This window comes from Tiliqua scincoides, chromosome 4, assembly GCF_035046505.1.
Source record: "Tiliqua scincoides isolate rTilSci1 chromosome 4, rTilSci1.hap2, whole genome shotgun sequence".
NCBI classification, from domain to species: Eukaryota; Metazoa; Chordata; class Lepidosauria; order Squamata; family Scincidae; genus Tiliqua; species Tiliqua scincoides.
Genome location: NC_089824.1, coordinates 120,323,956 through 120,348,857, shown reverse-complemented (window position 1 = coordinate 120,348,857; position 24,902 = coordinate 120,323,956). Strand labels below are relative to the sequence as shown.

Genomic DNA, 24,902 nt, shown 5'->3' with positions numbered 1-24,902 from the left:
TTACTCAGAAGTAAGTCCCATTATTGTCAATGGATCTTACTCTCAGGAAAGTGTGGATAGGATTGCAGCTGTACTCTGTCTTGGTTTGTATAAAGATATGATTACCCCCTAAGAAATCCCTAATGAAGGGAAAAAATAAGAACACCCTGTCTTTGTTTCTTACCACTGATACTTTCAGACTGTATGTTTAGCAAAATATACAATATCTTAGCCATCAAATGAAATAATAGTTGTGTCAGAGTCACCACTTCACAAAAGTGTTCATGAGACATTTCAATTAATTTCAAAATAAAAAGACTTTCTTGGTCCATCATCCTTAAAAAATCCTGAGCTATAAGTCATTGTTTCTCTGGGCTAAGTCAATCGAACTGTGAATGTGATTCAATTGCCATTGATCCACGCAGTAACCTCTGTTCTCAGAGCAGAACAAATTCCACCTGGATATTCAAAAACTCAGACCACTTTTTAAAAAATGTTTCTGACCCACTGAAGCTGAAGAACAACTTTTGTTCTAATTTTAATTTACCCTTAAACATTGAGAACTGTTCAGCTTCTTTGCCCCCGGTCCAGCTTTTAAGCATGCTCCATCAGTGGGGCTATGCGTAATTCTGGTCACATGATTTGTAGCTGCTGTGATCCTCTTTTCACGGATCTTCCAACACACGTAGTACATATGTCTTTGGGTGTGTCTACACATGCACATATACACAGCACAATCTTCAGATTTACTCAGAACTAAGCCCCACTATAGTCAATAGGGCTTACTTCCATATTGTGTATAGGGTTGTACCCTAAGGTGTATGTTTTTAAGGGCTCTTTAGCTATTGCTGTGACACATGGGCAGCCCAATCCAGAGCTTCCCAGTACCTGCTGAAACAGCGGTGCCAAAGTGGCTATCCAGAGGAAACCAGGAAGTCGCCAGAGGGTTCCTCAGGGAAATCCCCAAGCCCTGCAATGGGACTTCTCAAGTCTGCGCTGGCTATTTTGCCACTGCAGATTTGAGGGACTCTGTGTCAGGCCTTCTGTCCTGACACGGAGTTCAGGGTACGGCAGAGCTGTCTAAAACTAGGGTGCTTAGCGTGAGCAGGGCTTCTTCCTTTCCTGGTAAAAAACAGATACTTAATGATACTTCGGAAAATCCACTCCACAGCAACAACTGGTTTGAATTGGTTTTCGAACCTTCTGCTTTCAGGAAATGTTTTCCGTGTAGATTTGGCAGCTGCGGGAACTCCTGTGCATTGGTTAAGAATATATGCATGTCGCAAAAGATTATGGACCATATTCTAGGCATCACAGTCAGTTCCAGCAATGAGACCAGTTTGCTGGGCCTCACTTTTGCCACATGTGAACTCTGGGTATGCTCCACCCGACACTCCTTTGTGTTTGCATAAAGGAATATTGGTAGTGGTGGGTCAAATTTCTCTCAGGGTCCCCCACTGTTACTGATCTGGTCATTCTTGAACCCTGTGATAATCCTCTTAGCTTCCTAGGAATCCCAGCATTCCCTGGAACACAGTTTGAAAACCTCTGTTTTAGAGCAACTTTATTCCCTTCTAAGTCATTGCTTCTAGCAAAGTTGTAATTTGCTTGCTTCTGCTCTGTGGGGGGCATCTGTTCATTGTTTATTATTTGTGCTGCCAACTGGGTTTGATGCCACTCCTGATAGTTGGTATGTTCAAAGAGGCTTATGAAAATAGACTCTTACCCAGTTGCTATCATCATGATATTTCTCCTGACAGTGGTACACTGCCCACCAGAGATACCAACCCTTCTCATATTTACAAGGGCAGATAAGGCTAGGATTGTAGATACAGCCTTGAAGCAGAAAGTTGGTTTAGATTAACTTTAGATTCTTTATACTCATTCTTCCTTTGCTTCTTCACTACAAGGTTGGATCCTCCTCTTACTTTGATTAGGTTTGCAAGTCATTTTTTTTTTTCTGGAACACCACCAATAATTGCACTAATTATCTGGTGTGTAGCTCCCTGTGAATCACATTAGCTAGCGTATAATTGATGTTTGACTGAAATTACAGAATCCCAGCTCGCACACTGATGCTTTCTCTTGAGCTGCCTATGGTTCAGAGTTAGTGCATTTGCAATTCATTCTTTGTTCTTGAAAATATGCTTATTTAAGATTCCCCCATCCCTGTTCCACCATATTAGCTGCTGGTTGCAAGTACAGGGAAACTCAAAGTGCAAGATGTCATTTCACACTCTTTTCCTTACTTATGGAGGAAAAGTCCATCAGGTTACAAGTCGTGATGACTGTATGCAACCTCCAGGGTTTAGAGCAGCAGTTTTCACCTGCTGTGACGTGGCACACTGGTGTGCCGCGAGGCTGCCTCAGGTGTGCCGAAGGATCAGAGGAGGCAGAGGAAGGATCAGAGGAGGCACTCGTGCAGGAGAAGCAGCTGGTTTGAGCCTCCCACGGCAGGCAGCACAAGCAAGGGAGCAGCCAGGGAAGGGGCTGGTCGCAGCTGCTTTGCATCCCACGCAGCAGCTGAAGAGTCTGCTTGGAGCTTGCTGCTGCTACTGAGCACGGCTCAGGCTGCAACCTGATCGTCACTTTCCTGGGAGTAAGCCCCATTGGCTACTATGGGGCTTACTTCTGAGTAGACATGCATAGGGTTGGGCACGAAGGCGGTTGTTGCCTGCCTATGTGCTGATTGCCCAACCAGAGAAGCCTGGAGGAGCCAGGAGGTGGGAGTGAGAAGAGGGAGCCAGAAGCGGGAAAGCAGGTACACAGCGAGCAAGTCTGCTGAGGCCCCAACCTAAGGTTTCAGGGTCCCTGAAAGTCCCTTTTCCTTGCCAGTTTGCCTGCAACTCCCCAAAGCAACCCTCCCTGCACTTTGGGGCTTTTAGAGGAAGGGCACTGGGCCACAGTCCTATCTAAACTTTCCTGGGAGTAAGCCCCATTGACTATAATGGGGCTTACTTCTGAGCAGGCATGCATAGGATTGGGCTCTGGGGGTGCTATCCCATCCACACTTTCCTGGGAGTAAGCCCCATTGACTATAATGGGGCTTACTTCTGAGCAGGCATGCATAGGATTGGGCTTTTGGTTGCACTCTTTTTCTCAAATACACAAGCAGGCAATTGGCATTTCTCTCCTCTTCTTCCCCACCCCACCCCCTTCCCCAGGCATATCCCCCCCCCAAATCTCACAATCACAGTTAGCAACTCTCCTACTGTCCCTCCCCTCACTTGTCTGCACCTTCCAAAGATACAGAATCACTGACTCACATTCTCTCTCTCTCCTCACCCCCAGTTTAATCCTGCACTTGTTTCAATCATGTCTCCTCTCTGCCCCTCACCTACTATGTGATCAACCTGCCCTGTCTTTGCCATCGCTTTCTGGCACTTTTGATAAGAATTTGAACGTAGAAATTTTCCTCCTTTTCAGAAACCACATATACTTCCCTCTCCATGCTTCTTGTCAATATTTTGTCATGTAATGATTTAATTGTATTAATTTTATTAATTCAAGATTAACTGTAATGTACTAATTTAATGTAAGTAAAAAACAGTTAGTGTGCTTTGACAATTTTAGTGCCTTGTCAGTGTGCCGCGAGCTGAAAAAAGTTGAAAATGGTTGTTTTAGAGGTAACCTATGTCTGAATTCTGGATGCAAGGGAATGGTGACAGGATACAGGTAACTAGTTTCTTGTGTGCTCCCAGAGACATCTGGTAGGCCAGTGGTATTCAAACTGGGGCATCATGATGCCCCAGCCTGTGGGTCCTGGCCTCTGCCCCCTTAAGGGGCGGGGACAGCCAGGAGACAGGGGGAAGGCAGGAGACGGGGGAAGACTTGCCTAAGCCTCCTGGAGCTTCCCGGGGGTGTGGGGAGCCCTGCTCAACCTTTGGCAGGGCTCCCCAGGTCAGGAAAAGTGAAAGCGGAGTGATCGCACCCCACTCCGCAAAATCGGAAGCTGAGCACGATCACTCCGCTTTCCCTTCTGACAGGGCTGCAGGGACTGGGGTGCACCCTCCAGTCCCTGCAGCAGCGTCCCTGTGTGTGGAGAGCCCTGCGTGAGCGCCTGCAGGGCACCCCAGGTCAGGGAAAGGGAGAGTGGGGCGATTGCGCTCCACTTCCACTTTTGCCTCTCTTTTTTTAAGCCTCTTTTTTTGTCCTTTTCATTGGGGGAGAGAGGCTGCCTTCTGGAACATATGTTGAGCTTCAGTTCCATTGGATTGGGACCATTCTGGTGTCCTCACATTCCCCTTTGCCTGGCCTGACCACCTACCAAGGCTGATCTGCCTACTCGTGAGTAAACGCGACCGTGAGGCTGCTTCGCTTTCCATAGGGCTGGGAGGGAGGGACCGCCTTCTCCGTTTTGTGTTTTTGGGCGCTGCATTCATTGGATCAGGACCATTCTGACGTCCGTGGAGTCCTCTCAGCCTGCCCTGAGTCCTCTCAGTCCTTGCCTGGACTAAGGCAAGTTTGCCTACTCACAAGTAAATGCGGCCACGTGGCTTTGTTACGGGCTCAATAGACACAACTGGGAGGGAGGCAGGGACTTCCTTCGCGTTTTTTGGGGGGCTGCATTCATTGATTTGGGACCATTGTGGTGTTGTTGGATTCCTTTCAGTCTGCCCTTTCTGACGGACTATGGCACGAGTAGGACTATGCCTACTCGCCAGTAAACGCGCAATACGGCTCACTTTCACTTTCTATAGGGATCCATTCATTTTTTCTTTCTGGTTTTTTGGCCATAACCTTTGAAGGAAAGGAGCTATTTCAATTCTGTTTCTTGCATTGCACTCCACTGGACATTCCGCATCCAATGGTGTATGGCACAACAGGGTAACTCCGAAAGCCACAAAGTTAGCGCATCCTCCCCCCAGGGCGCATCACCCCCCGGCGCATCACCTGGTGTGGTCCGCACCCCCCGCACCTCCCTAGTGACGCCAGTGCTGCCCACATGCTAATGCTGCATTTAGCTGCCACTGGTACTGAAGATTCAGGGATCTGTTCAGCCCTATGGGCCCTTTGATGACTATAGGTTCTCAGTCACTACTCACCTTTGCCTAACTGTGTTACATCTTTATTCCCTTATGAGCAAGGTGGTGGATCTGGAGATTGGATCTAGATCAGTGATTTTCAACCATTTTCATCTCATCACTGAGAAGGCACTAAAATGGTCAAGGCACACCACCAGGTTTTTGACAATTGACAAGGCACACCATGCTGCCAGTGGGGGCTCACATCTCCCATTGGCCCTATTAATAAATTACCTTCCCCCAAATTCCTGTGGCACACCTATGGACCACTCACAGCACACCAGTGTGCCATGGCACAGTGGTTGAAAATGGCTGTCCTAGATCAGTAGTTCCCAACATTTTTTCACTTGTGTATGCCTTGGCAGCACATTTCATCACTTGTACCCATCATATTAGCAAAATGTTTGTGATTAATATAGTTGCTCTTATTTCAAATTGATGTTTTCAGCAACTGATCTGTGTCTGATGATCAGAACAAATTGATGAACAGAAACTAGCAGTTGCTGGGGCTTTTGCAGCCGGCTAGTTCCCTTCCTTTCTGCCTTGCCAGCCCCATAAGGCATTCTAATAGAGGCTAGCCTTTTTCTGCCATTAGTCAGTTATTTTTGAAGTACCCCTAAAGGTACACGTTTCCCAAGTTGGGAACCAATGCCCTAGATCATATTCCAAATAGCATTATAGCATATTAGAATCTTTTAGTGCTAAATGCCTATGAAAATGTCATTAACTTACAACTTGTATAATGTGTACAGTTGCATTATCTAAAAGCAGATTTTCTTATTCTTCTCCTAAAAAATAAGAAAGGAATACAAATATTTGAATAAGCCACCTTTGGCCCAGAAGATGCTATAAAATGAATGGCTCAGTTTTTTCTATTACAGAAGTCTGGCTTTTTCAGTTAGTATATGAAGGTTCTCAAGAGAAATTGATACATGATGAAAGGTCACAGATAGAAGGACAAATTTAAGAGTAGAGGTTGAGCACCTTCTAAAATGAAAGCAGTCAGACAGGTCTCTCTTGACTGCACAGCTAAGATGGAAAGAAAGAATAAGTTATTAAATTACGGCTCAGCAGTAATGTAGCAATCTAAAAGTGAGTTCACTGTCACAAGGGTTAATGAGACAGTGTACAAAGAATTGCAGCTCCACAAAAATGGGCAGGGCAATGCAGTACAATGTGACAACCCAGGAAGAGCACTGTGAACCGGCGGGGACATGCAAACGGACAGAATATCTAGTGAGCAATACGTATAAAATATTGACCAAAAATTTCACTTTGGATATATCTTTGAATATGAAGTTGTAGTGTAATTTGAAGGATAAAAATTCTGCTGGGGTTTTTAGTGAAATCTGTTTTAATTTTTGATTGTGAAATACCTGCCATTATGATAAGAGGATGCTATACAGAAAGCCAGGCATAGAAGTACATTGCACTCTTATTGAAGCTCCAGGGAAACAGGCTGGGCAATCTAGTGTCAGTGAAGTTAGACAGGCTTCACACAGACACAGACACAGACACAGACACACACACAGAGAGAGAGAGAGAGAGAGAGAGAGAGAGAGGTTGCCATTGACTAAAGTGAGGGAATTCCCTGAATAAAACTTGCCTTCTGCCACTAGTTGACCACCGGTCTGAGGCACAATGCATGTTTTGCTCCCTTGAAACTACATCCCAAATTATACTAAGTTTACTTTGTCCTATGGGGCCATTAGGAGTCATTGATAAATGACAGCCCAATCCTGAGCTGCCTGGCTTGTGGGGCTGCAGTGGTGCCGAAAATGGCTGCCACTGCATCCAGCATGCTCCAGGGAGCTGCTGCCTCCTCCTCAGGAGAAGGGGACTTTTGCAATGGGGCTACTTGATTCTGCAATGACCTGAAGGTCGGTGTAGAATGAAGAGCCTCTGTGTCGGGTGGCCAACCTGACTCAGAGGCTCAGAATCTGGTGGAGCAAAGCCTCCTCCTGCCCTGCTCCCTCCCCCGACATGTCTCTTCTTTGCCCTCTTCCCACCCTCCCTACTCCTCCCACCAGAACCTCCCCGCCTCCCTGCCTCCTCCCTGCCTTCCCCACACTCCCACCTACCTCTCCGCTGCCCAACGGTCCCCACGACCACCAAGTAGTGGAGCTGTGGTGCTCCACCAGTTCTAACCCAGTGCTGGCCAGTGCTGAGCTAGCAGCAGTGAAGCACTGGCTCTAGGGTTCGCAAACGTGCCTGATGGCACGTTCGCAACAGTACATGCTGGCAATGAGCCCGCGCGCACTGAGTAGAATTGGGCCCTGAGTCCACACAGCTCTATTCACTCATCTGCATAGCTCCATCCTGTTTCTTAATCATAATCCTAGAGGCCCCACCCACTTGATTTACATTCTAATTATTTTCACCTTGACTGTATGTGTCCATTTAGATCAACCATTTAAAGTTTTGCTTTCTGTGTCAATTTTCCTCTGTCTTTCACCTTTGTGCTTCCTCTGAGTCTGTCTGTCTTCCTTGTCTTTCCCTTCTCTCTCCAAAAGGTGGTTGTAGGTGCCATTGGTATGACTCACCCTAAGTAAGGTCTCCACTCAGTCTTGGGTCAATGTGCCAGACTATGACGGAACCCAGGAACTGGTTTTTTTTATGTAGATCAAGCATCAATTTATCTTTTGTTATTACCGTTTGTGACAGAAACAGGACAGCAAAACACCAAGGGTACTAAATAAAGTCCCCTAAGGGATGGCTGTCATTGAATACATGAAAGCACAGAGAAGAGAAAGTCACTGGACTTCAGAATGCTAGCAGAGTTGCCAGCTACTGGAATATCTGCAGAAATACTTGTGTATTTTCCCCCCTCCTTTCAACTTCTAAGTTTTGCTGCACATTTAATTACCACTGGGGATGGAAGAACAGCAGAAACCACCATTTCCAAAGGCAATCTTGCCTGCTGATATCACAGAAATTCAGTCCTGCCACACGGCTGAGAGGCATGTACTTACTACGTGTATAATCGAGTCATTATCACCATGGTTCTGAATCTTAACTGAGTGAAAACTGTAGGCATTTTTCTCATTAATGCCAAACGTTAAGAGCTTATTTCTGGGAATTGAAATCGCCGCTGCCCAAGACAACCTGTGCTGTGATAATCTTTTGAAACAATCCACTTGAGACTAACCCGCCTGTCTCACATCAAGCTGCTTTACGCATCTTTTGTTATTGGTACTTAGGGGGTACTAGACAGGAAGTAGGATATTAAACATGTTTGTCCCTGATTATTTGGCAGGAAAAGCAAGCCTTTGCTGTTTCCTGTGCTCCACCTTTTCTGTGCCTTCCCCAGTTCCATTATCAGGAATCTTGGCTGTGGAGATTGTGACCTGGTGCCTCCCCTTGTATTTGCAGCCTCAGGCACCCCCTGCCTAATTATCTGAGGCCAGAGCTTCACTCCTGAAGTCTGACTTGCAGACCATTTCCTCCAAGAATCAGGGCGAGTGATTTTTGCTCACGTTTGCTCCTTGGCACGGGCTTCCAAAGTTTGTGATCCACCAAGCCAAACACTACTGATGAATTTTGTAGTTTTTTTCCCCTTAAAACTCCTAAGAAAAGTAGCAATGGGTAGCACATGAACTCTGCACTTGACAATCAGTAGGGCTAGCACTGAAATTTCAAGCAAAGTGAATTTTGAAATGAATGTCAAGGCTCCTTCCAGTCAAGGTGAAACATCTGATAATGTTCAAGGAAAGCCAGATGAGTTTCTAGAAGACCCATGAAATATCTCACGGTGTTTCTGCACATCTCTGGAGCTCAAGAATGTTTTATTCTGAGTTGGACTGTAGTCATAATACAGAATGGGAAGACGCTTTAAGTGTTGGTTAGTATATGCTTGATCATCAGTTGAGGGACCATCAAGTAGACCATCATGAATAGAACCACACAGATAGCGAACTTCCTTTACTTTTCACATCATCTCACTTATGATGCTTTTCAGTAAAGCCTGTTCATACGTACCTGCCAGTCACCAAATGTACCATAATCATCATATATATTCCAGAAAGGGAAGAAAAAGTACATGAGATTATCACAAAATTGTCCAATTCCCTTTGCTCAGTTGTACTGCTGATTATTCCAAATGTAGACAATAACCTATTTTCCCACCCAAAAATTCTCTTGCACAAGCTCCATTGAAATGAATGGGCTTTTCACAAGAGAAGAGAAATGACTGTGTGTGATCACCTTCTTGCATGGCTTCCCTTTGACTCTCATTACAGAATATAAATTCCCAAGTGACCAAATATGAGAAGAATGGTCATCAACATAATCAGTGCAAACGTGTTCTTGCAAAAAATCCATGACATTTTGCTGGGGCCTGTGCAGGAAACTTCCTGGTGGATACTGCTTCAAAGAGGGAGGCTTTTATCCCTTGATCACATCCATCCATTCACTCACCTGATCATAGATATCCAACATTTTTCAAAATGAGTTTCTTTCTCCCTCGTATGGGTTGTAATAAGTCAGTGGCAACTGGCACTTCTATTCAATTGTCTTGAGTAGCCTATCTGAATGAAGGATGAATATGAATATGCAAAAGGAAGCCATGTAATGATTTCGCTAATGACTGCCCTTCCCTTATTTGGTTACTTCAGAAGCTACACACCATAATGAGAATGAATGGGAAGTATAAATATGATCTCATAAATCCTCATTATAAAGCAACATTCTGTATCCACATTGCATTAAAGGCAAATGATCTTCTTGAATAAAAAGAGGGGATAAGAACAGCCCACTAGATCTGGCCAGAAGATCCCTTTAGTCCAACATTCTGTTTCTTGTAGAAACAGTGGCCAGCACGATGCCTCTGGGAAAAGACACAATTGTTTCATCTAGTGCAGTGAAAACCTCCCATGAAGTATTTTCCCTTGCAAACTCACAGCACAATCCTATGAATATGCAGAAGTAACTCTAGTTGAATTCACTTACTCCAGGTAAGTGTGCATAGGATTGCAACCTCAGTTGTGGGAGAAGGATGACGTTCATTATGGAGCACACTTATAGTTAAGATAATGCAATGTTGGTGCTTATGGTTGCCAGGTGGCTCAGATGGTCGTCAGCCTTTGCCTTTCAAAGTCTCATTAAGATAAGAAGATAAGCTACAGTGGCTGATCTGTCTGGGCTCTGGTGCACCCCTTCCTGGCTGTGATCATCACCCCATGATGACATACTCACCACTAGACCCTGCAAAGCAATCACAGAGTACTGGTCACTCTCACCTTACAAGCAACAGGAATGGACCAATTCAGGCATCATTCAAATGCACAGTTGAGGAGTCATCCAGGGTGGGCATAGGCCACTGATATCAGTGGTCCATGCCCATCCCTTCTGGCCCATCTTCTTCTCTCCCCATCACCACCATGTTGCTTATTGGGGCAGGAATTTCCCACCCCAGTGATTGTCCCACACAAGTGTCCCACATAGTGGTATGTGGCCACAAGATTTTGCAATAGTATGGGGAAGAAAGGGATGATGCCAGCTGGAGCAGCCATGTAGCCTTTCTTCTCATCTCAGTCAGAATTTTAAAGGCAATGGCTAACTTTCTGCTACACCTTCTGGTAAACCTAGTAATACTGTACAGGCATACAGAACTGACTTCTGAGTATGCATGCATGGGATTGTGCTGTAAACTTAGGTATTCTGTGTGACTTCCATGATTGGTCACAGAGGGGAAAAATTACAGGTGCAATTTATACCTATAAATGTCCCCCTCTGCAGCTAGTGTAGGTGAGCAATCTGGGCTGAAACATAACACAGAAGAAAGGATTAGAGCAGTGGTTCCCAAACTGTGAGTTCGTGGCCCACCAGTGGGTCATGAACTAATTTCTGGTGGGTTATGAAACTGACAAAGCAGATGAGGCTACGTGTAACACAGGTTAAACAACTGGCTACTTGAGGGGAGCATTGCTGCCCAATTACAATTATAGCCCTAGAGGCTTGAATGGCTGTTAAAGTGAAATTTTTTTAGATGGGTCCTAAAGCTGAAAAATTTGGGAACCATTGGATCAGTCTATTCCATGTTCTTGCTCAAATCAAATTTCTCCTATGACTGTTTTTTTTGAATAAGAAAGAGTCCCAGCCATAGAATTCTGTGTGTCATATCTGGTATGGTCCCAAGTGTGAGGACTAAAACACTTCCAAGAATCCTCTGCCATAAGCAATGGTTCCGAGGCAGTGATGTGAAGTTCCTCAGTAGTAAAGACAGTGAGATGCACTGGCGGGGAAACATGTTTCTTCAGATGCTGGCTACTGGTGTAAAGTGGCCCCTTCCCCTTGCCTTCAGAGTCAGTTGCAGCTGCAAAAGTAAAAACTTTTTACTTTTTCATTTGAAAAAACAAAAAAATTTTCAAAAAAACGTTTTGCGAAAAAACGTTTTCACCCCCTTGCAGGAACACCAGTGGTGAGAAGGTTTCTCTGAATGTAGCAACTTTGAACATCATCTAGTGTATGCACATTTGTATTGTAAATTTTGGCAACCTGCCCTTTTGGGTGGTTATATACACTGCATTTAGATATAACAGAAGAACTGCAAAAGTCTTGTGTGCCCTGAGACAGTCACTTCCGAAAGTTGATGGGTCCTTTGGAACAGCATTGATGTAATTCCAGGGCTTGCAATTGGAAATAAATATTAGGAAAATTCCAGTGCCTCCACCAAAGTGCTTCTTGGAATATATATCAATCTTGCTGGATCCCAGTGAAGGAAATTTTTTAATTTCATTAAATTGAGGCTATGAAATCTCACGTTTTGAGAAATCTTGTCTGAAGAATTTGAACTGAGTGTAGTTTGTTACATTGTACTTAACAAGTTCAGATTTATTCAGGAAAGTTACAACATTTTGTGATACATTTTTTTTTGGGGGGGGGGTACTTCTGCTAAATCTGAAGTTTAACTTGGTTGTGAAAAATTCTGTTTTCCATTTTTGAATTTAATACAGAAGACTGAGTATGTGCAGTTTTCCACAGCATTCATTTTCTGTGTGGCTTTCCCCCCTTTACATTACTAATGCACACATGTGCATTGATAAAATACTGCAAACGTGCAATCTTGATGTGATTAACATGCAGAAACATGGGCATGCAGTCAGCCTGCACATTATGTGAAGATTACTTTCCAGAGTCAGCATCTCAAGCTAAAATTGCAAATATTTAAAATTACCTTGAAAATCCCTTGCATCTGAAAAAGAACTGCTTGTTTAAAAACTACAAGAGACATCTACTGAGGGAACAGCAGAGTCATTCTCTGATCTCATACTTGCTCTAGAACATAAGAACAGCCCCACTGGGTCAGGCCATAGGCCCATCTAGTCCAGCTTCCTGTATCTCACAGCAGCCCCACCAAATGCCCCAGGGAGCGTGTGGATTTGTCTGCACTATTTTAAATTGTTATTCTCTGATTTTGTGTGTGTGTGTGTGTGTGTGTGTGTGTGTGTGTGTGTGTGTTTGCCAAGTGCATGTAGTTGAATTTGTGTGTGCAAGATGCAGGTCAATTGTACATGAGTAGCACACCACACAACAATAATCTTGGTGTAGTTATGCATACTGATTTACTTAAAGGACTTATATCTCACCTTTGCTCCTAAAATTTAGGGTGATTGTCAGCTCAATCCTATCCACACTTTCCTGGGAGTAAGCCCCTAAGGGGACTTACTTCTGAGTAGACATGCATAGGATTGGACTGTAAGGTAGCTTACTGTAGAAAGCAATAAAAAGAACAAAACAATGAAAAGCAATTAAAACAATAAAATGATAGCACGTCAGTACAAAAAAATAAAAATAAAAACAACAACAGCAGGATAGCAATAATGCGCAGCATATCTAATATTACCGGGCATAAGAAGTGTACAAAATAAAATACAAACAGTAAAGAGAAAACATATTCAAAAGCAAAATGAAAAAGAAAAGCTTTGAGGCCTCAACCAAAGATGAGCAGGGAGAGCATGTGATCACATCAAGAGTACTTATAATTGTTATTTTATTTAGTGTTTTGTAAGGTTACCTATGCGTATTGGTAGTATAGAAGGCAGAAAGATGCAAATGTAGCAAAATGAAATCTGTGGCAAGCTGTCCTGCTCCAATTTTGGATTTAATTTTAGAATGGCTTCTAATTAAACTGGAATTTAGGAACACAGAGCAAACTGAGCCAGCGAAATAATAAAATTCAGAACAGGGCAGTGCTCACCCCTCAAAGGGAATGTATTAAACTCGGGAAGTTCATGTAGATTTGAAGGTCTGGTCCAGCCAAAGGTAAAGACATGAACGTCCTGTTGATTTCAGTGGAAGAGCAAAGCACATGCTGCAGTGCTTCCTACTGAAATGAAATGGGACTCTGAATTTTTAAAAAGTACCCCTGAAAGCTAAACTTGGGGGGGGGGGGAAATCAAACTTCTGTACAGGTAACATTTTGTGCCATTTTAATCTCTAAGAATGAGCTTTGCTGCCTCACTGTACCGGGTGTTTTGTAAAGCCTGTTCTGTATAACACAGCAAATGGTTTTCCATTCCCTTACTCACTAGGTAACAGAAACCCGGACTGGTCCTCTTGGCTGCAGTAACTATGACAACCTAGATTCTGTCAGTTCTGTTCTGGTACAGAGTCCGGAAAATAAGATTCAGTTGCAAGGTACGTGGGTGGAATTTTGTTAATTTCTTATGGCGAAGGAAGACCTGCACAGGGCTGTTTTGTCATTTTCTTTAAACATCTGTCTGATCAGTATATTGCAAGGGTAAATTTGAATGCTTAGTTTTCCCAGACTTATCTGAAACTAGTAAGCAGAGTTTAGGGTTTGTCATGCTGAAAAAGTGAGGTCCATGAAACTCCTCTGGACAGGTCTGTGCAGTATATGTTTTTGAGTCAATATACCCTTTAAAGTGCCCATGGGAATTAGCACTGCTGTGATGATTTTCCTATCCCTGGTTCGGTCACTATGCAAGAAACCATTGTGCTGTAATTTTCCTAGCTGCAACTTTTAATTGATTTAACTGATTAATCAGTTAAAACCCTTTATGATCAATTTTTTAAAAAAGCATACCAGATTAATTGGAAACACATCCTGCCAAAAAAAAAAAAAAAAAAAAAAGGATGAAATGATGAAATGGCTCTTCTAAGAAACACCTGATGTGATATATACATGCAGTATCTAAGATCAAAGTATACATTTTTTTCTTCATAACTATTGGTTGCCATACACAAAATTGATGCAAATGTCATTGATTAAAACTCAGTTGATCAATTTGACTAAGATTTCTTTAATTGTGTGACAGCCCTAGTTCTTCCTTATTTATGATGTGTATGAATTTGTTCATTGCTGTAGATGGACCAGTTCAGTGAATGATGGCCCTGTCAGTAAGTTGTCCTAAGAGATATGGCTCTAGAGTGGAAAATGTACCTGGAGGGTGCCAATCTCACAGCCCGATCCTAACAAACTTTTCAGCTCCGATGCAACCACAGTGCAGCCCCGAGGTAAGGAAATAAACATTCCCTTGCCTGAGGTAGCCTCTATGACTGCCCCTGCACCACAGAATGCAGTGCGCTCCCTGATGGCACAACTGCATCAGCACTGAAAAGTTAGTCAGGATTGGGCTGACGGTTGTGACTCTAATAGGTGCACTGGTCCTTAGCCTCACTTCTCTCCCCCCCCACCTTTTTATTCAAATCCTGGTTTTAAGACTGCAATTTTAAGCATCAAAACCAGTGAGACTTACTGTAATTCCAAGGGAGCCTATATAGATCACGCTGTAAGATTTATAGAGCAAGGCAACAGGACCCATGAGAAGGGAGTAAAGGGCTCATCGAGCCCAGGAATGCATACATTTCTGGTGAAACATCTGGGAGGAAACTGGCCTGCTACAGTAGCTTTTGGCTTGTAGAGCCGCTTACCATGAAGGAATATACAGGAACTCAGGAACACAGCTGCAGGACTACAGCTGCTGCAGAAGTTTTGGTACACACAGGACATTTTTCATTCTAATGTGAGTCTAAATATGATGATGCCAATTTTCTGCAATGATTTTCTATATTTAAAAGATTGTAGAGAGGAGCGGTGTTTGGTTTTCTATATTTAGCTGCCAACACTGCATGGGCAGGTAGACTGGTAGACCTGGAATCAAAAAACTATTCTGCCTGCTGCCATCCTCCCCCAACCCTGTTTCACCCCCTCCCCCTTTGGAAAGGGGTCCAAAAGAAACTTTGTACCCCTTGATAAAATTCCTCTTAGAGGCACTGGAAGGCAATACATGTCTACTCAGAAGTAAGCCCCACTGATTTCAATGGGACTTCTTCCCATGTGTATAGAATTGCAGCCTTAACTATGTTGGGCAGCCCAATCCTACCTAAATTCCCACGTAGCAATATAGAGGCATCAGCACGGTCTCTGTTGCATCCTGTGGGAGAGTTTTGGCTGCAAGAGGTCTCTTTGAGGTAACCCAGCAGCTGCTATGGGTCAACTTGGGTCTCTGCCGGTAATATTGCTGGTGCAAAACCTCATTGATCCCTGCAGGAGAATGAGGCCCAGGAAGGGGGTTTGGATTTGGGAGGCATTCACCCCTTCCAGGGCCAAGCCCGTACCCTATCATCTCAGCAATCTGCCCTCCTTGTGTCTTTCCATTTGCTGGGCTTGCCTGCTCCACTGAGCCTCTGAACATACTCCAGTGCGCATGGAAAAGCTCTGGACTTCCTGCCAGTGCACTGGCTGCTTCCATTGCCGCAAAGTGCTTTACGACTGCTTTCTAGCAGACTGCACTGGTGGAACACACATTCTGCTGGCACTACTATTAGATAAGATTGGGCCATAATTCTTTAAGATGCAAATATTTATTTTGACTGATTTATTACACTTGTGTCCACCCTTTCTCAAAGAAGTTCAGAGCACTTCATGTAACTGTTGAATACTTTCCCTGTTCTTCCTCTAAGAAGCTCAGGATAGCATTCATTTGGCCCCACCATTTTATCTGATCAAGCACTGGTGGTGTAGGTCAAAGGGAATGATTGGTATTGATCACCCAGTGAGTTTTCATGGTTGAGCAGATATTTGAACCCAGGTCTTGCCAATCCCATTGCATAACTCTGTAATTATACCACACTGGCTCCAAATAATCTTCCATCCAGACAGTGACCATCTACGGAGCTTCAGAAAAATACTTGGTATATAACCCAAACTATTCCAAAGAAAGAAAGAAATTGCTTCCTTGTCTTCTATGTGGCAACATTGTGATCTATGGAATAATTATGGAAGAACTATGGAGTAATATTAAAACTCAGTCTACTTTCTTATACTTGGTCTGCATCCCAATACATATTTTTTCTATGAGCAAACCCTGTTGAACACAATTGGTACTTATGGCTAGAGATGTTCTTAAGGGTTTTTATTTTTTTGCAGATTAAGTTTTTTTTCCAAGGAAAAAGTGCAGAAAGCAGTGTTATGTGTTTTTATTCTAAGGGTGCATTTTTATAAATTTTAATTATAAATTATAATGACTTTAAAAGTGTACTGGGTAGGTGATACAGGTGGTATACTGTCAGCAGATGAAGCCACAATCATTACCAGTTAATTAGAAAATAGTTTTGTCTCTCTGCAGATATTTGGCGGGGAGGAGGGGGCTGTTTTTAAAACAAAAAACAAAAAAAAAAACATGAGAAGTCCAGAAAGTGGTATTATGTGTTTTTATTTGATGATCACAGAAAAATCACACCTCTACTTATGGCTGACATGCATAGGATTGTCCTATTTATTTATTTTTTTAATTGAAGTGAGTCCTTGTCTGGAATCAAACCCTGTAGGATCTTGTTTTTTAGTTAATCAACTGAAACTGGAGCAAGATATTACTCAACAAAGATAAGGCTGGCAAGATCAACTTTCATTTTTATGCAATGTACAGGTTTAACTTAATTATTCACAGATTTTTCACCCACAGTTTTATCTCAATGTGATGAGAAGGGCCCTTTAAATTAAAGGGAAAAAAAGTCTTTTAATAGTAGCCTTGTTAACCCGAAAGAGGGCAGCCAGCTGACAGTCCATCAATCATTCTCTCTCCAGGTACTTAGAACAGCTTCACTCCATGGCAAGGGACTCCCTTCCCATTGAGTACATGAAAGAAAGATAATCACTTTGCATTGGTGAAGGGAGGAGTTGCTGGCTCTGAGTGAAGCCTTTCAAAGCACCTGGAGAGAGACTGATTGATGGATTGTCTGCCTAATGATTCTGTCTTACATCACAAAGGTCAGCAAAGCTGTTTTTAAATCGCCTAGCAAAGGGACATTGTTTTTTAAAAGGATTTGCTTTAATGCAATTTTTGCCATCCATATGAGTTCTGGGAAACCTCGCAAATAACAAGACTCAACCTGTATAAACATCATTGGACTTTTTCTTGTTTTATAGTCTGCATGCATACAAGTTGACTATAAGATAGTGGTGCAATAATCTGCTGGTTTAATCTGCATTTCACCTTCTACTATGAAGTAATGCTATATGGGAGTGCAGAAGTCAAGATCTGTAATGGAGCATATGGTGAAGAAGTAGCTGTAGAAGCAGATAGTTCCTAAGTGGACAGCAGGACTCAGCACAGGCTATTGCATCGAGGCCCACACCAAACACTAGTATCTCTTCAGCAGCTTTGCCCCTGCATGGTGTTGGACCAGAACCCCCAGTTCCTCTGTTGCCTCACAACATCCTTCAGTAAGGTTGTTGGGTTCCCACCCCCATGCAATCACACTTAGCAGCAGCAGCTGGTAGTGCACAAATGAACTACCAACACACTTGCTCAGCATTTCTCAAACTCTCAGGGAAATTCTTGTGGCAGGAGGCAGTGACACGATCACCTGAATTGCATCACTATTGAGGAGCACAGGGGCTTGCTTTGACTTACCAGAGGCTGGAGCAGGCTCCCAGGGGTGTGGGGAGTCCTGCGTCAGCCTCTGAAGGGCCTCAGGGCCCCCCGAAGTGTGCAAACTGTGAAAATAATGATTGTGACCCACTTCCGGTTTTGCGACCGAAAACCGGAAGTGGATTGTGTATTTCTGCCTCCCCCCCCCCAGCCAGAACCCACCCCTTTAGGATGCAGAAGCCAGGGCACTCTGTCTGGGGCATCACGATGCCCCAGTTTGAGAACTACTGCTCTTTCTTATTGGTGCTATGTTATTTTATAATTAGAAACATGGTATTTTATATCTCAAATAAGGGGCACTCTTCCTTGAGTTCAGTCAGTGTTAGTGAGGCTTCATCAAGTAAAATACTTGCATAAGGGGAAAACATTAAAATAGTAACTTTAGGAAGGCATGCCTCTGGTTTCTAGTACACACTTTCCTGGTGGCTGAAGATTGAGAGAAGAGGTTTGGAAAACCCTTAAAACTTGTGTTAATCATGTTGAATTCAGTTTACCTTTTCTCAGAATATTTATAGATGTGTGGTGGATAAAAATAGAAAGCACAAAATAGAAGCACAGTTGGGTATCACATTTGTTCTAGTAAAGTCGCAAAATAATTCCAGGCTGCCCATGAATTCTACCTGAACCATGAGATAAATTTGGAGACTCCTGACAAATGCAAAGGGGTGCATAAAGAGTTTCAAAAAGACAACAAATACGTATTCTTCAGGAGAGGGGGATTCACTCATCTCTTGTTCATGGGTGAAACACTCCATGTTTCTCTTGACTTTTCTTTAAGACAACTTTAGTGTTCCAATCCAAGTCCTTCGAACTTACACCACTCTTAGATCAAGAAGTGGTGTAATTCCAAATGCAGTCCAATTTGTGACCTTGTTAAATTCACTGGGGTTCTCACTATTGAAACATTCGATAGAATTTCCTTCCCTGTAAGCAACAGCATGCTTCTGAATGAAGCTGATCACTCCAGATGTTGAAGCTTTTGCAGCTTCAAAATTTAAGCTGCCTGAAAGTAATATTTCTGGCTCTCAGGATAGACAGTGAGAATAATCTTTCCTCTAAACCAATGTATGAAACTCAGCATTCTTTTCCTCCTCCCAGCTGCTCACTTAATAGGACAGCCTATCTTGAATATCATAATGTACGCCTGATATTTTTGGGCATATAACAGTTTGACAGATGATCCTGTCATTTTCATTGGGGCTCATATCTCCACTGTGTTTATGGAAATTATTTGCCATTCGGAAGCTGCTCCCTCAGCGCTCAACATAATATTTGTCAGTAAAATGCTTAGGAAATTGGTTGTTACATCAATCACAGACCTGTTTTGATACATGCTGTTGGATTCCCAAAGTCAAAATCGCAGCACAAAAAGCTCCCTTTTTAAACCTTTTCATAGTAAACATCATCTCATTGAATAAGGGGCTCCATATAGCCCAAAGTTTTCTTTTAATTTTTTTCCTCCAAATTACTTTTAAATGTATTTTCAAATTGCCAGTGAAGTCTATCTGTTTTGACGTGAATAAGAGTAGCACAAAGGAAGTTGTTTTCAGCTGTTTTTCATAAGCTCTTATCAGGTGGCTTTTGTCCTTCACATCTTTTCATGGCATCGGGCAACCCAATCCTGAGCTGCCTGGCACACAGGGCTACAGCAGTGGTGAAAATGGCTGCCGCTGCCACAAATGGCTGCCACAAATCCTACACGCTGAGTGGGCAGTACCAGCAGCTCCTGGGGAGAAGGGGACTTTCATCCCCTTTTCTCGGGTATGGTGAGTAGACCCGCAATGGGGCTACTCAATTCTGCAGTGACCCAAGGGTTGGTGCAGAATTAAGAGCCTCTGTGTTGAGTTGGCGGCCTTACACGGAGGCTCAAGATCTGGTGGAGCAGAGCTCCATCCCACCTCCCTCCCCTCAGCACACCTCCTCCCTGCCCTCTCCCCGCCCACCCTCTGCCTCCCCTGCCCCAGAACCCCTCCTCCTCACCACCCGCACGCTCCCACCTACCTCTCTGCTGCTTGACAGTCTGCGTGACTGCCAAGCAGTAGAGCAGCCAGTGCTGAGCTAGTACCGCCGCTCTACCAGCACTGAGGGTCACAAATGTGCCTTAAGGCATGTTAGTGTACACCGGCTCACTGCATAGGATTGGGCCCTGAATCTGTTATGTACATCCTTAATAGCTTTTCAGAGAGTTGAGGTGGGATTGAAAAGGCATCATTTACCATGACCCTCACGAGGATCCATATGTGATCAAACCAAAGTTGGCCATATTTTAAGGCCTACAAAACAAAAACAAAACCCAAAAAACAAAAGCCTTTGAACAAAGACAACAGTGATATAGGTGTGTATGATATGTGTGGTGATACATCTCTCATGCCTTCTTCAATTTCCCAAAAAGAAAATATTGTCCATCTCCAGTTCATGATAAAACAGGACAATATTTCCTGGTAGCGGTTTACTGAGTGCTTTTCTTGTGCAAACCATACTGAAAGCCAAGGAAATGATGCAGGATTGGTTTGTGTTCTGTGCCTGCCCTGTGTTAACTGATGCAGGAGCACAGGAACATGCCATATACTGAGTTAGCCCATCTAACTTAGAATTGTCTACAATGATGGGCAACAGCTCACTAGGTCAGTGGTTCCCAAAGTCTTCCTTAGGAGGAGGGAACCACCTAAGTGCGAAAGGGGAAGGGGGATTGCAGCATTGCGATCCCTAGGATTTCACTGCTGAAGGGGAAAAGGGGGTTCCTGGTTTACATGAAGCCAGCAACAACGTCCAGGAGGTGTGGGGAGCCCTGTAGTCACCTCCACAGGGCTCCCCAAGTCTCGACAATTAAAAAAACTATTGGAAGTCACTTCCAATTTTGTGATCAGAAACCGGAAGTTGCTTCTGATTGCGGTTTTTGTTATTATTATTGTTTTGTTTTTTTAAATTTTCAAGGCTGCTGCTGATTGCGATTACAACCTACTTCTGGTTTGCATATGAAAACCAAAAGTGGGTCACAAATGGCAGCAGTTCTTCCGAGGTGCTGGGAGGTCTGTAGAGGGTGCTGCAGGCTCCCCACACCTCTCAGGGAGGCACAGCAACCCTCAATAAACGTTTTAACAAATCTTTTTCCCTTGACGGTAGATGGTGGTTTTTCCTTGAGAGTTTGGGAACTTTAGCCTATGGCAGAGGTGAGTAGTGGGGCACAGCTATACCACACCTTAGGCTATATTATCTCTGCCATCTGGATAGAGATGGAGACAATTGTATTTTCCCAATAAGCATAGTGCCCCCATAATCCAGCTGCCCCAGGCAACTACTTATACCACTTTATGGGATTGAACTGATCCTGCAAATACCTGTGAATAGTGAACATGCATTGTACCGCTTACAAACAACATTGTAATTGTCTGCACAGTGGTTGCTAGCAGGTGAGTCAATTGGCTGATCTGTGTATTGTGCTTGTACTGATATTCAGAGGTGAATCTTGAGGAACTTCTAGTTACAGGAAAGCAAACTGTGGGCACATTCCAGCTTTGGTCAACTATGTTCGTTTCCACCAGTCTCCTCTAAGAGGCAATGCAGTAGTTCAGAAAGAACTAATCTTCCTCGGATCATAACAGGAGAGGAGATGTGGGATCACCTCTCTCATCAAATACTTTCTTTACATGGAAAGCTAGCACCTCAGAGGGAGGTTTCTTCAAGCCTACTCCTCTCCCTGCCATGCTAACTTTCCACATTTAGGGGATATTTGAAGAGGGGAGTGTTAAAACATGTGACACCCTCTACTTGCATAAGAAATCATACATAGTTTGTTATAACTAGACATACATGGAGTCTAGTTTGACTCCAATGAAACAGAGGCTATAATAGTAACAATCACAGGAGTCAGGAACACTTGCTTCTCATCCAAGGCCATATTATCACAGGAATCATAGTGGGGAGGCAAGTGACATAACTAAATAAGACTAAACAGTTTAGAGGCAGGTACTTTGTCCTAGCTAGCTGAAAGATTGGCTGTCTTTCATTTGTGGACAGCTGCAATATGTTAGAAAGGCCTGGATATGATGAGTTAGCAGGATGACACCTGTTAACGTGGACTGTATACCTGATTGGATTAATTTCCCTTCTGTTTTGTTTTTGCTCTCTTTCTACAGCGGCTTCCCCTACAGCATGGCTTCCAAAATTTATCTTGGCTGCTTTAATTAAGCTTGTAATGTTGCTGTGAATTTCTGAAGAGCAAGGCACTTACAGTCCTGGCTGAATAGTCTCTGTTGCTTACAAAGCCTGTTCTAAGCCTTCCCCTACTTTTGACAGTCCCCACAAAAAGGAACAACTCTTATAAATCTTCTTTCTGCTAAACACCAGTTACTTGCAGTGATTAGTGGAATAAATATGAATATATAAATTAGTCATATAGCACTAACCATTATCATCACATAGCAAACCCTTAACTTCTACCATCTCTGATGTTGATCTCATTCAAATAGATATTCAGTGCATCGAGATCTGCTTCCTGATGGTGTAATCCAATACGATATGTGATTCAAACAAAGACAGGGATGAGATCAATCACATAGGGCCTTCCCACACTGTCAGCACCCAATCAGTTGAGCAAGAGCAACTTGATTGGCTCCATCCAATGTTCTTATGTTTTGTTTCACAGATACTCCCTATCATAATGAAATTGTACCAGAGGTAAAATACTGGTGGGATGTGTATATGTATGAAGGCAGCCTTGATTTGACATGGTCAAGGACTTAATGAGGACTGGAATCAGCAAGTCCCAGGATAAGTAAGGGCTCTTAAGGATAAGATTCTGCTTCTTCTTGGAACACGTAATAGTGCAATCAATAACAGGCATTATTGTAATAGTGCAAATGTAGGTGAAATTGAGAATTCAAGATTTCTGTGACATACCACTATTCACTTTGCATTGCAAACAATTGTAAACTTAAAAGCATCCAAGAGCCATGTCATGGTAACTAAGTTTTATTGATTAAAAAAACAAAACATTCTTCTGAAGATAATAAGATATCAAATGTTAAAAACATGGATACCAATGAGCAGACCCCAACCTTTGTTAATTAATACATTCTTTTTCTATATTAGGCTTGCAAAGAGCCACTGATCTAGTTTCCCATGGCAATTAAGAATCACTGTAGGTGACGACCAAGTAGAAGAGACTTCTTTTTTGTTCTTTTTTTCTATTTAGGCTGTTCGTATGTCATAAATGATTTGATATGTGTGGGCAGTTGGGCTATTTGAAAAGTCAGCGACTACCTTTTTATTTGCAAGACTTTCATAGCTACATTTTAATTTTAACAATTTTTTTTTTTTAGGAAATCATATTTAGTAAGATTGTTCCGTTTTCTTCCTCTCCTCCATCAAGGTCTGCAGCTCATCCTGCCTGAATATTTGCAAGAACGGTTTGTGCAAGCAGCTCTGAGCTACATTGCTTGCAACTCAGAGGGGGAATTTATCTGCAAGGACAATGATTGCTGGTGTCAGTGTGGCCCCAAATTCCCAGAATGCAACTGTCCATATATGGATATTCAAGCTATGGAAGAGAACCTGCTTCGCATAAGTGAGACCTGGAATGCCTACAACAGTGAGTTTGAAGACTCAGGTGTGATTTTTTAAAAAATTCTTAATTGATATAAATGACTGTTCTGTAACATTAGAACAATCCTTTAGTTAGTCAGTATGAGTGTGTTCAGTTACGCAACTCTGCAAACTCCTTTTCAGGTTAATGAAGTTTACTCAACAGTGATAGTGATAGTTATGTGAAGCGATTCTCCAAAGTCTGGTGACAGCGGGGGAGGGGGATACTTCATCTGAGTTGTCAGTTCATTCTGAATACATTTTGGATACACAGATAATCCAGAAGCCATTTTCAGCATTTCAAATCATACTGGCTTCTTCTTTTTCCCAGTCTATATAGGAAGAGAAGGATGAATGATATTATTTCTTCCACGTGCAAAGGGAAAAGTTGAATGCAAACTCTCTCCTGGGCCCCTGTGTAATGTGCCAGGATGTGCTGCATTTTTGCACTGGGGGTTGAAAGAAGAGTTCAAGGGCTTTCTCTGCTGCCTCCAACTTTCCTATCCCTTGGACATGAATCAGAACCTTGCCCTTGCCCTGAATGTTCATCTCACTACGTTTCAACCCATCCTACTGTATACTGGACCCCAACTTGTTGACATCCCCGCTTTTATCTGCAGTAAAGGAGTATTGGTTGTAAATCAAATGTTTTCTTTAAAGATTTCGTAATCAAGGATATCAAGACTATATGTGATGACAATATGAAATAAGGATCTGAAAGAGTCATCCATAAGTCATCATTGTTAGTCCACACTAATCTCCTGCTGAGTGAAAGTCTCCTTCTGCTGTCTCCATTTTGCCCTTTCAAGACTCACATCTTGAGGGGAGCAACCTTTAAATACCATGCTAGCTAACTGCACTAGACTACTATGACCTTTATGGCTATGATATACCTCTAAGGGAACTTGTAATGCTTCCGCTTCCCAAGCCTGTTTTCAGGCTCTCACCAAAGACATATAAAGGATTTGACAGCGGGCTGAAAGAGAGACCAATTTCGCTATTAGATATGCATCCATATAGATGACGCTTTACTGAGTAGTTGTCCATGACTCCCACATTACACTGAACAGACAGAGATTTGTGAGGGTTTCTTTGCAAAAGTGTAAGAAAGTTTTAGAGTATTTTCGAGAGAGAGGAGAAAAACGTGTGGTCACATTCCTCAGCCAGTCATCATTTCTATTTTATTCTAGCAGTTCACAAGTTCAAGCAACTGACTAATTACTCTTTAACTTATCTTCTTCTGAAGTAAACTATGCCTTTAAACCTTGCCTGAAGTCCTATATTAATTTCTTGTGAAGTATGAATGCTTTGGGTAATCCATGAGAGAACTGACTCAGAGGATTTCAAGGGTAAGTCAGGAAAATGTGGCTAAAATTTTGCCAGTCAGAATGTGATAGTTCAACTTTTGTATCACGGTGAT

The 24,902-nt window shown here is 43.0% G+C and overlaps 1 protein-coding gene across 2 annotated transcripts in view; it reads left to right on the top strand.

Annotated features, from left to right (window-relative positions):
• Window positions 1–24,902, top strand: part of BRINP3 (BMP/retinoic acid inducible neural specific 3) — a 259,826-nt gene that overhangs the window by 171,061 nt on the left and 63,863 nt on the right. For both annotated transcript variants that reach the window (XM_066624973.1, XM_066624974.1), the window contains 2 exons: window positions 13,535–13,640; window positions 23,271–23,507. In XM_066624973.1, coding sequence (XP_066481070.1) covers window positions 13,535–13,640; window positions 23,271–23,507 — 343 coding nt within the window. The remainder of the gene's footprint in view (window positions 1–13,534; window positions 13,641–23,270; window positions 23,508–24,902) is intronic.